We start from the raw sequence: 18818 nt of genomic DNA, 5'->3' as shown, positions 1-18818 counted from the left end.
AGCGGCGAGGGCCGAGGCCGAGCGCAGCTGCTGACTCACTCCCTGACCTTTAGCAACCTCCTCTGCCCTCGGCGCCGCCGCCGTGGCTGGGGCGCAGCGCGGGCCGGTTCCGCACAGCGCGGCTGGGGCGGCGGAGCCGGGAGGGGCCATGAGGGGCCGTGAGGGCCGGGGGGAGCGGGCGGGCGGGCAGCGGCCGGGCCGGTACACGTGTCCCGCGCCGCTTGTTTACTATCGCCGCCGCCGCGCGGGGCATCCTGGGGGCTGTCGTCTTATCGCCGACCCGTGGGCAGGCGCGGGCGGCCATGGTGACTACAACTCCCAGAGAGCTTCTGCGGGCGCTGGCCGAGGCATCGGCCAATCGGAGCGCCGCGTAGGGGTGATTGATGTGCGGCACGGTGCAATCCGCTGTGCAAGAGAGTCAAAACATGCCCGCCCTCCGGGAGGAGTTTTGACAGGCAGGCCAGCTAGCCAATAGAAAGTGGCTGCCAATTGAGCAACGTCGCTTCTGGCCACTCAGCGCCCGAGTTGCGCCTCTAGGGGGCGGGACCCACCGAGAAAACGGGGCGGGGGGGCAGCCGAGGGGAGCTCGGTAATGGCGACGGGTTCGGTAAGTGCTACAAAGTTTCGAGCTGCCGCTTTTGGGGACTGCGAGGCGCCGGCGGGGGACGGGAGGGGTTCGGTAGGTCAGACAGGAGTGCTAGGGGCCGCATGTCGAGCCGAGGAGGTCGCGGGGTCCAGTCTCTTGACGGCGACGGGAACCTCGGACATTGTTTACTGTGCGCCTTCCCTGACCGGCCCCGCGGAGCAGCCACCGTGCCGCACCGCTGGGTTGAAACTCACGGGGTGTGCCGGCGCTCTTTGTGCCCTTTCAAACCATGAAAACAAGTGGAATAGGGGGGGTGTCCCCCCCTTGTTTTCCCCGGGGAGCGGCTGCCCGCCCCGGTCTGTCAGAGCGAGGGCGCCGTGCCCGCTGTGGGAGCAGTGGCTGCGCGGCACGGGGAGCGTTTGGGGTGCCCGTGGGTGCGGATGAGCCCCGCGGGGGGAGCGGGGCCGGGGCGCGGGGGGGCCCCCCGGGCCGGTGTTACGCAGTTCGAATGAATGGGGCCGAGCGCGCATGCGCCGTGCGGCCGCGGGTGTAAACAAGGTCACGTGACGGGCGGGGGGAGCCCCTGAGGGGCTGCGAGTGAGGGGGGCCCGGGGGGCTCCACCTGAGGGTCCCGGGGGGCTCTTCCCGGGGCTCCGCCGCCCCTGAACCGCCCAGGGAACGCCGTCCTCAGCGACCCATGGTGCGGCCGGGGCGGTGGGGGCAGCGCGGCCCGCCCTGCGTCAGCGAGCAGGCCGCCCAGGCTTGGAAAACATGGTGAATCACGCTGTGCCTCGGCTGCGCGCTCTGGCACGGCCGGGGATGTGCAGCGAGGATTCCTGATCAAAGCGGCTGCGCCAGGAAAAGTCCCTGGTGTAGATCCAGTCCTGCCAGTATGTTGTGTTTTGCTTGGAGGAGCTGTTCTCCAAATTAAACTCCGTCCAGCTTATTGCTCAGGCGTAGAGCTGGCCTGAAACTTCGTCAGTAGGTTGGGGGAAGAAAGGCAAATAGCAGAAGGAAAAAAGCCACGGGAAGCACTTCCACCCAGGCATTCCTGCGCACTGCGGTTTGGGTGGATGCTGCCCAGTTCCTGCTGAACCCTTTCTCAGCCACAGTCTTTATTTACTTTTCTCCCGAGTTTATTTTTGTCCCTCAGAAATAGACATGGTTCAATTAATAAAGTCTTTGTTAGTGTTGCCATTTGTTTTAGCGTGACAAATTCACTTGCTTTAAAGCACAAAGTAATAATTTCATTTAGCCTCCAAAGACAGCCACAGTAATTACAGTCCTGTGAAGCATGGTTCTAGACAACATCTGACACAACAAATTTTCAACATAAAGTTGAATTTTAAAAAATCTTTACAAGCTAGTTAATGATGAATCCCCTTCATGTTCAGACCCTTAAAAGGCTGAGGAGAAGCGAAGGACATGATGTCCAAAGCAGGCTTTAATCAAGTAGAATAAAAAAATTGAAAAGTAAAGTTGGGCACTTGTTTGTTTTTCTTTGTAGTTCTCTTTCAATTTCATTGTAATTCATTTGTTAGAGGATTTTTTTGGCTTTTGTACACAGATGGCTTTGGTTTGGATAAATTCTTGTGACTTGGAGGAATAATTCATTTCTCAAGCAAGTATCCTTCCTGTCAGACTAGCATTTTGTATCTGTACCTTATCTCTGACCTTCAGAGTGTTGGGGTACCAGGACATGGACTTTCAAGTCTTGACACCTGGCAGGAAGGAAGGAGAAGGTAACATTCTAGAAATAAGTTTGCTTCTTCATTTTGGAAGGAAAATGGGAAAGGAAGAGAGGAAAAAATAGAGGGAAAAATAAAACAAACAGCAGGGCAGAAGGAGGGAAAGGAAAGACGTAGATAAGCCAGAAAAACAAGGAGTGGCTTTTCAGAGTTGATTAGTTGGAGATAATCTTCAAGGTCCTGACCTGTACTACTGAGGTCTGGTTTTTCTGTTCAGAAATAACTGAGCTATGTGCTCTTGTGGTGTTTTGTAATTTTACTGTCCCTCATGGGTGACAGGGCTATAAATTTTGTTAAAGATGTTTTCTGGAGGTGAAAATAATGTCACTGATGGTTTGAGTTGTGTATTCTCATAGCTGTGACTTTTTTTCTCCACCTTAAAATCAGAATTAGCCAATGTAGCTTTGTAGTAGTGCCATATGAATAGAATCAAACATCTTTTTATGTTTAGCATGCAAGTTTATATAAGTTTTGCATATATTTGAAAGATTAGGAGATCAGAAGGGTAGAAATTTTCCAGTCAAAACCCTCCTGGATGTGATCCTGTGCAACCTGCTGTAGGTGAACCTGCTTTAGGTAGAGGGGGGCTGGACTCGATGACTTCCAGAGGTCCCTTCCAACCCTGTCATTCTATGATATGAAAATATTGTATTTTTGTTGATGTTTCTCTAATGTAGCTTCTTAGTGGGCAGACATATGCTAGACTTCTCAGGTTTTCTTTCTTATGAACTGTATTCTGCTCTTTTGTGAGAGACTCATGATTATTTTTTCAAGGACACTTCATTAAAGTACAAGCTAATCGTGTTATGATAGCTTTAATTCATCTCATCTTAAAAAAACAAAGTAGGTAACCAAATTACTAAGGATTGGAATAACATTGTTTACCAGGTTTTAGAGACAGTGGTTGTGTAGAATAAGCACACAGTTCTCTGCTGAAGATGATCTAACATAATGGCTTTGGTATAAACATTACTAGGATTTGGGGAAATGAAACTGAAGTGAAATCTTCCAGTAGAGGCAACTTTATATTTCCATTTGCAGCACAGTGAGGGATGTTAGGAGTCCAGTGTGTTTGAGACTCTTCCTGGAGGCCAGACATGGGAAGGGTAGTGGAAAAGGCTTCTGCAGAGGCGCCAGTGCTGAAAGGGCAACTGGGAAAATGTGGGCCTGATCTCACAAGGTTGAGGACAGCATTTCTGCTTTGATCTTCATTTTCTAGGCCTGTTCCCTGGTTCCTCAAGTCCCTGGGTGTAGCAGCTTGCCTCTGAGAGAGCAAGGCACTTCTTTGTGTGTGGTAGACATGGAGCAAGTGAGGGGCAGGCTGGTTCTGTGGGGCATCTGTGCATGAGGCATTGGATGCAGATGGGATCCCTCCAGGCCAGTGTCAGTCGTGGCTCACAGAATGTTTTGGGTTTGAAGGGACCTTAAAGGTCATCTAGGTCCCAGCCCCCTGCCATGGGCAGGGACATATTGTGAGGATGGTCTCGAAAAAGCAGTGGATTTGGTGGCAGGATGGCTCCCAATAACTAGAAGAAAGAAAATGTCACACCAGGCTTCAAGGAGGGGGATGTGGGGAAATTACAGGCTGGTCAGCGTTAGCCTTCAGGTATTTTATTAGGCAAATTCTCCTGACAACCATGTCCACCCTCTTTATAAGGCAAGAAGTTGTCTGGAATAGCCAGGACAGATTAGCCAAAATCCAATCTGGTCTGACCCATCTGATTGCCTTTTGAGTGGCTTAGGGTACCAAGTGAATGTCATTTATCTTGGCTTGAGGTGGTTGAGGTAACTCCAGGCTTTTGAAGGCAGTGGGCACAGGCTGTGGAAGTTCAAACCTGCATGAGGAACAGCTTCTTTGCAGCAAGAATGGTTACTGGAACAGGGGAAGTGCCAGGCAGTCTCCATTCTTCAAGATACTAGAAACTCAAGTGGCCAGGGCCCCAGGTAGCCTCTTGACTTCAGAGTTAGCTCTGTTTTCTGTAAGGATTGTACAAGATTGTGTCCAGACACCCATAAAATATGCTGTGATACTCAACAGACTAATAAGGATTTAGGGCCCTGGTAATGAAGTAGTATATGAGATGCAACTTAAAACAGTTCACATGTATACAAATATCTAACCTCTGTCTTTCTAAAGTCAGATACTTTGGAGCATCCTAACATGGTGTGGGAAGTGAAGACAAATCAAATGCCTAATGCAGTTCAGAAACTCCTTCTGGTAGTGGACAAGAGAACTTCAGGGATGAACGAGTCACTGGAGTTGCTGAAGTGTAATGAAAACCTGCCCTCTTCTCCTGGATATGCATCCTGTGATGAGCACATGGAACTTGGTAAATAACAAGATTTTTTTCAGAGGAAACTGAATTCTGAAGTTTGTTTTAGATTTCCTATACTGAAATTATTGGAAGCTGATTGAACGAAATTGCTGATTTTTAACTTGGGTAGGGCAGGGAATTGTGACATCTGAAGGTATTTGCAGTCACTTTTCCCTTTAACCTATTTCCAGTTCTGACACACTGGCCTGTTGACTCAAATATGTTCTTGAACTCCGAGCCACAAATTTCTGCTTCTAATCCCCAGAGGAGCAGGGTTTTTTGGCACAAGAAAAACAAACAGAAAGCTCAAGAGCTCCTCCTAAAGGAATCATGTTGCTTTAGATCTGCAAATAAAGATTCTGGGATAGAGGAGGATACTTCAGTTCTTACAGATTGGAGAAAAACAGCATATACCTTAGAAAGTATCATATAATCTGTGAAATATTAGCACATTTAATTTAAATTATGGAGTGATTAAGAATAGTGATACTTATATGACAGCACATAGCACAGACTATAATATAATTCTGTTAACAGTCATATAACAGCACAATCATATAATTCTGTTAACAAGCTGGGGTCTTTTCTGTTACTCTGTATGGGATAGGAAAGGTGTATATTGTTGATGGGAATTCACCCTACCATGCTGTATACCCAGATTTCATGATTTATTTAAGCTGAGTTTTTTAACTTTGGTTCCCTGGTGGAAACCTTTTACCTTGAACATGGTCTGATGTTGAATTTTTTTAGTGTCATACCTTCAAGGACAAATTAATTTAGTTGTCTATTGTGGAATGTTTTTGTATTTTAGGGAAGCATGCTGTTTTTTAATAATACTGCAGTATAGTTCTGTGTAAACTGGTCAATCTAGTCAAAACTTTAAAATCAGAACTACATTTTTATTTAGTTACCTAATTTTTTTCTTAAATTTCTTGTGTGAATATAGAATTGACTGGAGATGTTACTGTTTCTGTGTCCATTTTTTTGAACAGGGTTTGGGAAATGTTGGTAGTTGTCACATGAGAAAATAAAATTACTTTATTGTGGTTCCTTTTTTTTTTCATCAAATTTTCAATATTTGGTGTCAAATTGAGTAGACAGCAAAGAATTGAGTATAATTATGGTAATTTGTGCATTTGTTTGTAGATGATCTTCCTGAATTACAGGCTGTGCAGACAGATTCTACCCCACCTGCACTTTTTCAGCTTGGTGCTGATGTTTCACATCAGGAATGTTCAAGGCCTTCATGGAGCCAACATACCTCAAACAGCAATCCAGAAAATGCTTATTCTTGTGAGAATGGGGTGAACTGGTTGACAGAATTAGCAAATATAGCCACAAGTCCTCAGAGTCCTTTGATGCAGTGTGCTTTCTATAACAGGTACTGACACTCATTTCAGTTTTGAACTATAGAGATTTATAATCCCGCCTCCAAAATATTCCCTTCACTCTTTTCACCCTCTGACATTGAACTGGAGCCCTATTGTTTGGTCTTTTTATTTGTTCTGTGAAAGTATGCACAGAACTCATCTCAGAGCCTGGTGCAAAAGCTGCTTAGTGTCCAGCCGTGAATGACATAGGATGATGTAAAGACATTGCCTGTCCACAGCAGGCTCACGAATTATGGACGTTTTCCAAAAGTGAAGCAGCAGATAAAAACTAAGAGGAATTTCTTATATTAAATTCTTAAAGCTTTCTAGTGCACAGACTTCAGATTTGGTTTTTTTTTTTTTAATAGCTAGTTGGAAATCTAATGCAATGTGTATTTTAGTGGTAACTGTCTCAGGTTTGTGATCTGTAAATTCTGTGAGGCTGTGAGCAGCAAGTGTGGGATCTTGGAAATCGCTGGGCTTCACTTTTTATTGTACAGCTTTTCTTAGGTTTTTAATCAGAAAATTTGTAAAAGCTTCAGCAATGTGCTAAGGAGATGCCACTATGGAAGTAATACTGTCATTTGGGTGCTATATAGAACCTATGCAGGAATTATGCTAAGTATTCCCTTTGCCTGAGCTTGTGCCCTTTAATCATTCCCTTGAAATACTAGTGTGTGGGAGGTTTGTTTGGTGTTCAGCTCATGCAAACAGAAATATTTGCAATAAAAGCATTTTAGAGTAATGGCAGCAAAGTCTCATGTTATCTTAATCTGAGATATTTTAAAATCCATGTTTCTGTTGTAGATCATCTCCTGTTCGCATAATAGCAACAAGCAAAAGTTTACATTCCTATGCACGCCCTCCACCAGGATCTTCAAACAATGATCCTAACTTCTCCAAGAATGATGTGGATGAAACACCAGTCAGACATGAAAGGGTGAGCTGTTCTGAAACATTTAAAGTAAAGATGTATGAGCAATGGGTTAAGTTTTTTTGCAAGGGAAACTAGCTTAAAAAAAAAATCTGTTTAGTGTTAATACTATTGCTATTTAAGCTAGATTTTCTGCTACTTTTCTTTTTACCACTCCGGGTAGGCCTGTGGTGCTACTTAATATTTTTTATTATGAGATCACTTTGTAAGAAAGCTCTGCTTCTATTGTGATTCCTTCTACAGAAAGCTTTAAAAATTGTTATCTCATTTGATGCCTCAAAAGGAAATATGGATCCCTCTCCTTTGAGATGCACAAAACCTGTCAGTCCTGTGTCTCCTTTTCCTATGTATTAATTGGTATCTGAAATTTGTCTGTTAACAACAGTGAATTTTCTCCAGGGATTTATCTACAACTGCCTTGAGCTTACAGCTTTCCAGTAACTGGACCATAGAGAGTAATGTGCTTTAAATGATTCTGTAGATGACTAAGGAATGATGAGGTGTAAAATGCTTACAAATGAGCATACGATAATCCATCGAGATGAAATGAATCTCAGAGAATGAAACCCAAAAATGTCAGGATGCATCTCAGAAAAGGAGATTAAAACAATCCATTCACATTTATTGCATTCCTTTAATCTTTGTCTTCATGTTACATTCCTATTAGTATTTAAGGCAAAATGATGCCACAAGTGAAAATATAGACTGTCTTAAGACATATAAGACCAGCCCTAAAATGGTCTGCAGTAAAATACCAACACCATTTTGCTTTTTTTTTTTAATAGGCAAATAGTGAATCAGAATCTGGCATTTTCTGCATGTCATCGCTTTCAGATGATGATGATTTAGGATGGTGCCATTCCTGGCCCTCAACTGTCTGGCATTGTTTTCTAAAAGGTAAAATAGCGTGTTTCATGAAATAAGTATTTGTTTTATCTTGTAGGTTTTTTTTCTCTTGTAGCACAGACTTTCTTAACTAACACTAACATTCTTTTTCTCCTTGAAAAACTCCCTTAGGCTCTCGCTTGTGCTTTCATAAAGGACGCAATAAAGAATGGCAGGATGTTGAAGAGTTTGCAAGATCTGAAAGCTGTGGAAAAGAGGAAAATCTCCCAGCCAGTCCTTACAAGGTAATTGTTAGTTCTAACAAACTCACTGCAATACCTGCAGCAAATATTTTGTTTCTTACATTACCCCTGTGCCTTTAATTACTGTCTCAGGAAAATAGGTTGGCATTAATGTTGTTTAGAGCTGATCACTGTGCTGTTTGTGGATCTCACAGAAAGGCACTTGAATTAAATTCATTTATGTAGGTTTTGAATGTATGTCATCTGTATTAATTTCTAGCTAGATAGAAACGCAAATTAGAATATTGTTATTTTTTAATACAATGCATGACGATGAGTATACACCTAGAGTATGCACAGGTATATGCTTTTCTTGGGGGAAATTTTTTGAACTGTATGTGTGTTAACAGGACTATGGTTCCAATGGTTTGAAGTTGATTTCTCATGAAGAAAGCATTTCCTGTGGTGAGTCAGTGCTGAAGCTGACTTTTGATCCTGGCACAGTGGAGGATGGCTTGCTTACTGTAGAATGCAGACTTGATCATCCATTTTATGTTAAAAATAAAGGTATGAAATACCTCAAGTACACTTGGTTGCATATTAAAGTAGTCTCAGAAAGTGACTGCAGATTTTGTTGGCATCCCATACTGTTCATGAAAGTGATAAAAGTTGTGGTGTAGAAAGAGTTTACTATCTTTGTAAAGTAATCCAGAATATGAACAAACAAAAAAACCTGTAAAGCCATAAAGCTCCTGGAATACTGCCTATCTCATAAGGAAAGAGTTCATTGAGTATATCAATGGAGCTCAGGAAAGCAGAAAGACTGGGGTGGGGGGAGACAGGAGAACTGCAAATAAGGGAAGCTTTTCTCACTTGCTAAAAATGGAACTTCTGATGGTAAAAGTCTCCAGGATTTGATTCCTTTTTTGCTAGAATGAGATTTTATTTGAAATAAAAAAAAAACTGTTTGCAGTAAGAATTCCCTAAGTAAGAGTTCCTGATTTTTCTTTTGTGTGAAAGAAACTACATCAGAACACTTTTATAAAATTATGTAATTTCAAGATATAGGATTGCTCCAAGAAAGAAATGGAGAGATTGTCTGGCCGTTTGTCTAATTTAACTCTTTACCACTTCAGGTTGGTCATCTTTTTATCCAAGCTTGACTGTGGTACAGCATGGCATTCCATGCTGTGAAATGCATCTTGGAGATCTGTGTCTACCTCCTGGACACCCTGATGCCATTAACTTTGATGATTCAGGTGTTTTTGATACATTTAAAAGGTAATTTTTGGATAAAGTGGCCTCAGTGGTTCTTGTATTTAATGAGTAGGCACCTTAAGTCTGGAAGAATTTGAAGCATTATATAGAGGAAAGAGAGAATAGTTGTGGCAATACGACATAAATGATAGGAAAAAATTAATACTCAGTACTAGGAAAGCTGTGTAATTATGTGCTCTGCTAAACTGCACAGTAGGGCCTTGGAGTGAAATAACTTTTTAGCCTCTTTTTATGATAGTTAAAGGCCGATTAGAAAAAGCAGTAAATATATATATATTGTCTTTATAAATTCTCCAGGTAAAGTGGATTATGTTTGAAAACCTAGTACAGTTTTCTGACAGTAGCATGTCTGCCAGCTGTTATCTCATGCTTCATATGCAACAATACATCTGAATTATCTGAGTAGTTTCTTAGTGGTAAATGCATGTGCAGTGGCTCTAGAATATAGTATGTTCATAATCTTATTATTTTTGTGTATTCTGTTTTTTGGCATTCTTTTTATTAGACCAAACTTCCCTAACTTCAAAGTTTGATTCACTTTGGGGTTTACCTGAGCTAGAACTTCAACCAGATAACCTTCAGAGGTCTGGTCAACATGAGTCTAAGGAAATAATAAAGATTTTTTCCATATTAATTTGAGATTTTAAGGTTTTGTAAAATCCATATTTTCCTGTAATGTTAGTGTCTTTTTAGCATCTGTTTTTAATCTAGTTGCACTTTGGTTTTTTACAACAGAAAAAAAGGAATTTAAGATGCTCTTTGCAGTTCAAGCCCTGGGAGCTCTTGTATGATTTCAATCTGGCACAGAACAAGTTCAGATTGCTTGGCTTCACTCATTTGCTGTCTGGGTGTTTTTCTGAACTCCTGGTTACTCCAAGTTAGCTGTTAGAATCATGGTAGCTACACCTCACTGAAAAATCTGGATTTCTGGCTCCTTACTAATATGGAGCTCAGCTGACTTCAAATTCCTTGTCTTTCTGGGCAGAAGGGAGTGACTGAGTAAGGAGCATGTAGCAGCTGCAGCTGTGATAACAGAAGAACTAAAAACAAAATTCTGTTTCTGTGTTAGGAGAAGGAGATTAGGAATAGGAAGGGTGCTGGCCTGTTGTAGAACAGAGATCCTTCCCCTTATCTTGTGATACCTGCAAGATGGTCAGCATTATCCCTTCTTTGCTGCTTTGTACTCTCCTGATGAGGGATGCTGGAGGCCACTCGTTGGGCTCCCTCTTCTGTGTGGTTCTGTCCACAAGAGGAGTTACCTTTGCAGAGAGGGGCTGGACTGCCACATGCAGCATTTCCTTGCTTGTAGTTCTACTTGGTGTTTGCAAAAAACCTCTTCAAACCCCTTATTTTGGCCATAAATCATGCAACTATAGTCACACTGAGCAATAGGTAAGAGGAGCCTTAGCATATATACCTTCTATGTTTGTCTTGCAGTGGTAACTTAGTGGTTTGGATTTATGATTGAGTAGCCCCTTTCCAAGAGTGTTTTTCCACCTGGAGATGGTAACAGACTGTGGAGTAGAACTACTTCTTTAGTGATTAGAAGTTAGTTGTAGTCATTGGTCAGCTAAAAATTGCAAGAGTTTGTCGTATTTGGAGGTCTGAATTTTATGGAAACGTCACCCAAGCTGTTCAGATACCTCGAGGAGGAATGTCGTGGTTTTGTCGCTAGAGGGCAGGCGTTTGTCAGCACAGCATCAAACAGTGCCGAGTCACGGGGCTCTGCGCAGGGCTTCAACCTCCCCGGAAGGTTTGTGTGTAAAACAGTCTGCATTCAACTGCCCAGAGAAGTTATTTGTACTGAAGTGAATATAATCTATGTAGTGGTTTCATATTTGCCATTAGTATATACTTGCAAGTGAACTCTTTGCATTTCTTTCCTTTCTGTACCTGTCATTCACTGATCATGTTTGATTTATGGTAAGGACAGAAGCAGAAAGAAAAAAGCGTGTTTAAAAAGAGAATGAAGTTTTAAGACACAGTATAGTTAACAGATACCTAGCTGAGGAAAGTACATAGCAGAACATGGAAAGTTGCAGTCTTCATCACACTGAAGAAAATACTAACTTACCTGCCAAAGTCTTGTAGTTTTTTGTTTTTCACACTGACATCCACATCGAGCACAAATCATTATGTCACACAAAAAAGGACAAAATACTAGAATTGTAGTAAAACTGAAGAGTGAACAGGTATTTAGGGGTTTTACATGAACATTTCTGGATGCTTTATGATGTGTGTCTTCCCTGCAGTTACGATTTCACCCCGATGGACTCCTCTGCAGTGTATGTGCTCAGCAGCATGGCTCGCCAGCGCCGCGCTTCGCTCTCCTCTGGGGGAGCAAACAACCAAGATGCTGAGAGATCAGAATGCAGTAGTAAAAACTGTGCCTCTGCTGCATCGTCACATCTTCCCTCCAATCCCTTGTACAGCAAAGCTGGCAAAAGCCACAGCTCAGGGACTGCAAGTACTGTGAGTGCCACTTCTCCAAACAAGTGCAAAAGACCAATGAATGCCTTCATGCTTTTTGCCAAAAAATACAGAGTTGAATACACTCAGATGTATCCAGGGAAAGACAACAGGTAATGATACAAACTGTAGTTTTGCTATTACTGGTGAGTTAGAAGAATATCTGTGTCCCACTTTAAATAGGCTAAATGTTGCATTTGAAATAAAATGTGTGTATTGTTTTAAGAATAAGTTTTGCAAGATGTTAACATAAAGGGTGGTTTATGGGTGGACTCTGAATATTTTCAGTACTCAGTGAACTTGATACAAACCATTTTTGGCAAACTTACCTTCTGATAAAAGATTGGGGTAAAGCAACTGATACATGTATGTGTGCACTGGCAGAGGCACAATTACAGAGCCGTTGTTGTTTACAGTGATGAGGTGCTCTGCTCGTGTGCTGTAATGGAAAAAAGGGAGTTTCTGGTTCTCCTAATTAAGTCTTGACTTACTATTGCAAATTGGTCCTGAAGTTGCAAGCATTTATTTCCAGTCTGTATATCCTGTTGAAGAGTGGAGTACTGATAAGTTAGGATATCTCAAAGATCATATCCAGACAGCACATTGCTAAATTTTTCTTGCCCTAAAGGCATTCAACGATCTGTTGAAACTTGCAGGAAGAATTGTATGACTGTGTTTGGGGGATGAGTCTTTGTTAATTTGGGTTTTTTTTGTTCCTTATCTCTAGCCTGTTCACTTTTGAACATTTTATTATTAAGATTTCCATTACATATATTTTAAGTAATATTTTGTGCTAATTGTGCATATGTAAATAGAAACCAAAACACTTGAACATGGACTGATCTTACAATCAGATTTTTTACTGTATGTAATTTTATACAAACTTTTACTGTAAAAATTGCTTTGTGACACAAAAATTCTTGAACTAAATCTGGTAAAAATTAACGTTGGCAGGGCTTTGAAGGGGGTTTTACTATTTTATAATGTTCTAATAAGGAGGCTGTAACTGGTGCTGAAATATAGAATCGTGCCAAACAATCCCAGCCAGTCTTGTGTGTCCTGACAATGATGTTGTGTAATGTTTATAGTAAGTTCAGTGAAGCAGATCTGCTGCCTTCACACTGATTGCAACTATCAATGAGAAATGGAACAGAATGTCAGCCAGGAAAGTTTATGATGGTTATAAATTTTGTTGAAAATGCTGATTTCAAATGGATGCAGTGAACTGAAGCTGTGGCTGCATGGATGTGAAATGTTTCACTGAGCAAGCAGGACAGTGGCAGCAAGCAGGTTTACCTTGAAGGAAGGAGATGACAAAGTTACAAGTACAGTTCAAAATGCACTGCTCACTTGGGAGGCAGTGCAGTTTTTGGCTGCAGTTCCACAGCATCCATAAAACACAGGGTGGCAGAAATAGCATTAGTGATAATTGATACAGGCATTCAGCTACTGTCACTCAAGTGTTGCTGAGGCATTCATTAATTTAGCTGCAGGGAGGCAACTCATGTTTTTTAAATGTAAGTTTGTGTCATTTTCAGATTACTGTATAGAGCTTCCAACATAGTAGCCACTTCTGTACAGTGGAGTTCTTATGTTTACTGCTGTTATTTCCTTATGGGAATAAGAAAGTACAGAACTTGAGGTATTCTGAGTTAAATTGCCTGTTCTGAGACAAAACAGCTCAAGGCATGTCAGCAAGACAGTGAGCTTGTAAACATTCAAAGGACACGTCAAGAATCACACAATACTATAATGGACTGCAAGATCCTGTTTGAAAAACTGGTGTTAGGGCTGCATTTGTTTATTTTCTGGATACTTTTCACTGTAACACTGTAACCATAGTTGAACTTGGTTGTGTGTTCAGAAATTCTTTGAGGAGTGGGCCTTCTAGTGATGAGGGAAATTATATTTTTGTTTAAAAGATTTCAGGGTGCATTTTTATTTGGAAGGCAACAGCTTTTACAGCAGACCTGCTCTCTCTGGGTCACCGTGTTCTGTCCTGAGGGTGTGAGTGATCCAGTACAAGCTGGTGACCCAGAGCAGACAGGTTTCTGGTGATATGCCTCTGGATACTGTCAGAAGATGAAAAATCTGCTAATTAAACTGGGTATGTTTGCTTCTGATGACACACCAAAGATACTGGTTCTCAGTTTGGACAGAAAAACAGAAATTCCACTGCCAAAGAGACAGGCTGTGCAAATGGGTTTGATGGCAGTGGGATGTGGTGTCCCCTGGAGGAGTTTGCTCTAAGGAGTCATTGGAACACAGGGCAGTGCAGGCTCAAGGGCTGTCTGGGCACTTTGGGATGTGGTCCCTGAGTGCTCTGCAGCTCACAGAAACCTGAATGGCACCACTCAGCCTTGCAGGAGTCAAATCCTTTTATTTTCTGTGGTGCAGAACAGCACTCAGGAGTGCTGTGTGTGCCGTGTTATGGAAATAGTTGATGACACTCCAGTTGTCTTGATTCTGCTTGAGTTCCTTCACTGCCAGCAAGGAACTTTATTGATAGGAGAAAGAAAAGGACTTGGTTGTGTCCATCTTTTTCTCAGAGCCAGTCACAGAACTCTTATTGCTGTAATCCGAAGCCAAAGTACAAAGCACTTCATAGTCATTGATAAAAGAGCTGTTGTTTAGAGATTTTCATTCAGCTAAAAGACAGAGTTAAAGCTTTAATGGAATATTGATCCAACATTGGGGAGTGAAGTTGAGCAATATGGCAGGCTAGTACAGGGAAGTGTTGTCAAAAGACCTAGAGTTTGTAAGGAAAGGAATTAATTCAGTATCTGGAAATGGTTATAAATGTATGAGAACAAATGGTTCCATTTGCACAGGAATGGGAACATATCAGTATGTTCCACCCAGGATGGATTAAAGGTGGAAGAAGCTACAGATATGGATTAAATAGACATGGGGACTTGCAGTTAATCAAATATTTGGCTGAGGTCATATTCAGTTCATTGCTCTAATTATTAGAGAACATATTTTCAGCAAATCTGTCATATGATCTTCTAGTAAGAAAGTAGAGCAAAACAAATGTGAGTTACCATTTGGTGGTGGTTTTTGTAACATCTCTATTTTGCTGGTTTATGCCAGTTGCTGTATGTACACCCTTTGAAACGTTAAAATGTGCACTGACCCATGCTTAGCTAACACAGAAGTCTCAGCTGTTTAACTACTAAAAGAACTATGAGAAGATAATCACAAATACGATTATTTCAATTTTTAACATATAGCTGATTTCTTCCTTGTGTGTTAATTCCACATTTAACTCACATCTTTTTTGAAGTGCTCAGATAAAAACAAAAAAAATATCCTGGTATTTCTTAGCACTGTCCTGACTGTACTGTAAACATTTATCTTGCAGAGCCATAAGTGTGATACTTGGCGACAGGTGGAAGAAAATGAAAAATGAGGAAAGAAGGATGTACACACTAGAAGCCAAGGCCTTGGCAGAGGAGCAGAAGCGTTTAAATCCTGACTGTTGGAAAAGAAAACGAACGAATTCTGTATGTTTATGAAGCAGTCTTTTTCATCATGCTGTTACATGTGTTCAGATGGGTGGCTACAGTGTGCTTTGTTCAGAATAAGCTGCTTTCTTATTAGCTGAAACCTTCATTTACTCCCTGTTGTGTAACCTGCTTTTGGCAGTTTGGCAGGAGACAGATCAGGAGAGGGTCTGTCTGAATATTTTATGAGAGTTTTGAGGATTCTGGATTTTACTGAAAGTTAGTTTGCTTGTGAAATGCAAAGGAAGGGCACGTGGTCTTTTGCTTTGAAGTGAGTTCATAAGGTTGTACCTGAACTTCTTTATCTTCTGTAAAAGCTTTTTCTTTACCTTTTCCTAGTTTTCTTACTGGTAATTTATATCAGCATATATGAAGATACTGAAGGAGCAAAATAATTTTTCCCCGTGAATCCCTTTCATTTATTCGTCTGTACAATTGTAAAATAAATACAGTAGATAACACTACTTCTGTAGGAAAAGAAATTGTTTTCCACTTTGTAGAAAGCCATCAATATAAGAGTCTGCAGCAATGTATTAGTAGGTGGGGGATGTATTAAGAAAGAGAAGGGCTTTAAAGCTGAAACATCAAAAAAAGGAGATTCTGCTTGTTCAACTAGAAGAGTAGATTGGAAGGAAAGATCCACTGAGCTGCACAGAGTGCTTGCCAAGTTCTTCCATTTAATGGCTGGGTAGGAGCTTGAAGGGTGGTGTGGACTTCATCTACATGGTTGTGAAACCATCCATGTGGTGTAATATTTCATCCTCAAGTTACCCCTGTCCTTTGATGTGTAAATGAGGCTTTTTTCTCAAGAGCATATGCAAGTGTTGCCTTAAGACTGAATAAGAAATGCTCCAACACTGAGTTGCTTCTTTCTGCTGCACATACTTTGTGCAGTTTCCAGTCCCTTGTTGCAGAAGGTTCCACCAAATCCCAGCTGCTAGGAACAAGCTGTTTTTCTGTTCACTGCATTCTATTTTAATCAACAGTGACAGCTTCTGTTACATTTCCTTGTGGGTTTAGTTAAAATAATATTATTTATTTATTCTGCTTTCACACTACTGCAGTCTCGAGCTTTGGGTGGTGAGATCACAGGCTCACCTGTGAGCCTCAGGCAGCTCAGAGGCGTGTTTGTGTAGCTGAGTAGTGATGGGTTTGCCTCAGTAAGGCTTTCCTGCCCTGCCTTGTAGTAGGATTTTCCTTGTCCCTACAGTCTTGAGGCCAAGAGAACAGGATCTGTAGAACCCATTTCCTCAGTGTTACAGCAGGAAATACCCTTTGTAATTGTTCCAGTTCAGTGAACTGAGCTGTTTGCAGTCTGGTAACCTTACTCAGTAATGACAGTGGGCTCCAGGCTGTGACACAGAAGTCAGGATGGTCTTTTGATGATCAGGAGTAAAACTGTCTGCTTTGGCCTTTTTGTTTTCTTCTGAATAACTGACCAATGATTAGAAGTACTTGTGGCTTTGAAAACAAGTGTTGGGCCCTTTGCTCGGTAATTGCTAACCCAATTTTCTCTTCTCTTTTCTCAGGGCTCACAACAGCATTAAGCCAGAATTTTCCTGTTAACTCTGTATTTACAAAATGGCTGTTGCTTGATGGCGGGAAGATGCAAGATCAAGGTCTTACTCTTGTTGTGACTATGTGTGACCATAAAATACTGGCACCATCGTGGAAGTGATCTGAGTGCAGATTTGCTTTTTACAATAGAACATTAAGTAAGCTAAAAACTATCAGCATTTTAAACCAAATTGCCTTATTTTTCTTCCAAACTTCATTATGTATCAGGTAATATAGGCTTGAAAATGGATATCCTGTGGTGCTAAAGTACTTTAGAAAGAGGCGAAGGAGATATGTATAAATGTTTATTTTTAAAAGAAAATGTACAAAAAGGGGAATTTTAAAATATGTAACAGCTGTTTATATACATTGATTCTTATTGCTGATTAATATGTATTGCACAACTGTATTATTAATTACGATTCTGGGGCCTGGGATTTTCTGAAATGGCAAAGTGTATTATCAGCTTCCAGCTTCCCAGCCTGCCCTGCTGCCAGCAAGTTACCAGAACGTGGGAATGGAGGGTGTGGTGTGATGTAGCAAGGGAGCTGCTGCTTGGGATGCCACTTAGAAAACTTGTAGCCACAAGGGAGATATTTTTGCGTCAGCTGGCACTAGTTAGAGCTGTCATTTTGTGGTGGAAACAATGGCCTGGACAGGATGAAACAAATAAATAGCGTTATCTCAAGAAAAGTGGTGCTGTTGATATCATCACCATCATAGTTATAACTCTGTGTTTTGTCTTTGCCACATATTCTACAATATTTTATTTTGCCATAAGACATCTTTATGGTGGGGGCAAACTTTGCACTTAACTATATGTGCAACACTTGCACTTTACTTTTTTTTCTCCTCCAACTGTCTAAAATTAGAGCAGCTGCATTAGGATTACAATTGCTTCTGCTGTGAACATTTACAATCATGGCTTTTCCTGTACTAAACAGCTGTGCGTTGGTTTTTTTAAGAATCACAACTGTAAATTTCAGTTTATGACACGTCTACATGATGTTGCCCCTAAGATTTTTGCACACTATATTCTTGTATATTATTTCAAATAAATTCATTAAAATTTGGTGTTGTGTATTTTATAAAATGAAGAAGACTAATCATGAAGTCAGCCCTGCGGCAATGAGCACATTCTGCATGGAAGTCTTTACATGAACCCATCCAAAGTATATTTTAATGCTTTGCCATTAGGAAGCTAGTGAAGAAATTCAAATACTATTTTCAGGATTGGATAGTTAATGTTCTTTATTACAGTTTAAGCAAGAAGAGTTGAAATCAATATAAATTATTTCTAAGCAAATAGCAGTGCAATAGAGAAGCATTTAGGTTAGTTATAAATATTTTTCCTTGTGTTAAAATTAGTGATTTTTAGATAGAAACTGATGATTCAAATGTTTCAAAAGTACAATTTTCTGAATACGGCTAAAATGTATTCAACTGTTTAAAACTCTACTTGTAGGAAAAGAGCTGCTTCCTTATTTGAGATATTCAGCAATTACACTGTAATATTTGAGTTCTAATTTTATACTGTTCTAAATTCAAAAGGAATGCTTAAGAATGTTTCAATTAGATGTAGACTTACAGCACATAAAAGTTGTACAATTTCCTTATAATATTTCTGTATAAGTAAGTTCCTGTAATGTGAACATAAAGCAAGGAGACGGAAGTTTCAGACATGAAGTAAGTAAACATTTCATTGTAAAGCTGAGGTGCTTGGGGATAATTTACATGAACAGTGAGTACCCATGTGGCACCAAAGCCCCCAGCTGTGTTACCATCCATTCCCTGGTGTGAGAGCCTTGTCCAGGTGTGTTCACTGAAGGGTTGACATGGCTTTCTGCAGCAGCTGAACCATTATGGGATAGACTGGTGCAAACTCCTTTCCCTCTCTTGTTCTCACTGATTGAACATAAGCTTCCAGTGCACCACTAAAAAAAAAAAAAACAAAAAAAAAAAAGTAAAGTAGCTAAAGCAATTAAGTA

At 41.0% G+C, this 18818-nt stretch overlaps 2 protein-coding genes across 4 annotated transcripts in view; one reads left to right on the top strand and one right to left on the bottom strand.

The window, feature by feature from the left end:
• Positions 1 to 513: 513 nt before the first annotated feature.
• On the top strand, positions 514 to 17902 carry HBP1 (HMG-box transcription factor 1). 3 transcript variants are annotated; one of them, XM_054631747.2, is made up of 11 exons: positions 514 to 607; positions 4472 to 4664; positions 5796 to 6030; positions 6827 to 6959; positions 7739 to 7850; positions 7971 to 8083; positions 8431 to 8587; positions 9157 to 9301; positions 11551 to 11880; positions 15132 to 15273; positions 16803 to 17902. In XM_054631747.2, exons 1-11 carry the CDS (start codon positions 593 to 595, stop codon positions 16818 to 16820), a joined length of 1593 nt encoding a protein of 530 aa, XP_054487722.1. In that variant the 5' UTR covers positions 514 to 592; the 3' UTR covers positions 16821 to 17902. The 3 variants fall into 3 exon arrangements, with proteins under 3 accessions (XP_054487722.1, XP_077035212.1, XP_054487723.1); XM_077179097.1 differs by having other exon boundaries at positions 587 to 607; positions 4476 to 4664; XM_054631748.2 differs by lacking the exon at positions 514 to 607 and adding an exon at positions 1293 to 1476.
• A 161-nt stretch (positions 17903 to 18063) lies between these two features.
• The window catches only part of COG5 (component of oligomeric golgi complex 5), a 174264-nt gene continuing 173509 nt past the window's right edge, over positions 18064 to 18818 (bottom strand). The window contains exon 22 of the mRNA XM_054631746.2: positions 18064 to 18764. Coding sequence (XP_054487721.2) covers positions 18650 to 18764 — 115 coding nt within the window. The 3' untranslated portion in view covers positions 18064 to 18649. The remainder of the gene's footprint in view (positions 18765 to 18818) is intronic.

Source organism: Agelaius phoeniceus, chromosome 5 (genome assembly GCF_051311805.1).
Source record: "Agelaius phoeniceus isolate bAgePho1 chromosome 5, bAgePho1.hap1, whole genome shotgun sequence".
Taxonomy (NCBI): domain Eukaryota; kingdom Metazoa; phylum Chordata; class Aves; order Passeriformes; family Icteridae; genus Agelaius; species Agelaius phoeniceus.
Note: the sequence above shows the minus strand (reverse complement) of the source record. Positions and strands in the feature narration are given on the sequence as shown.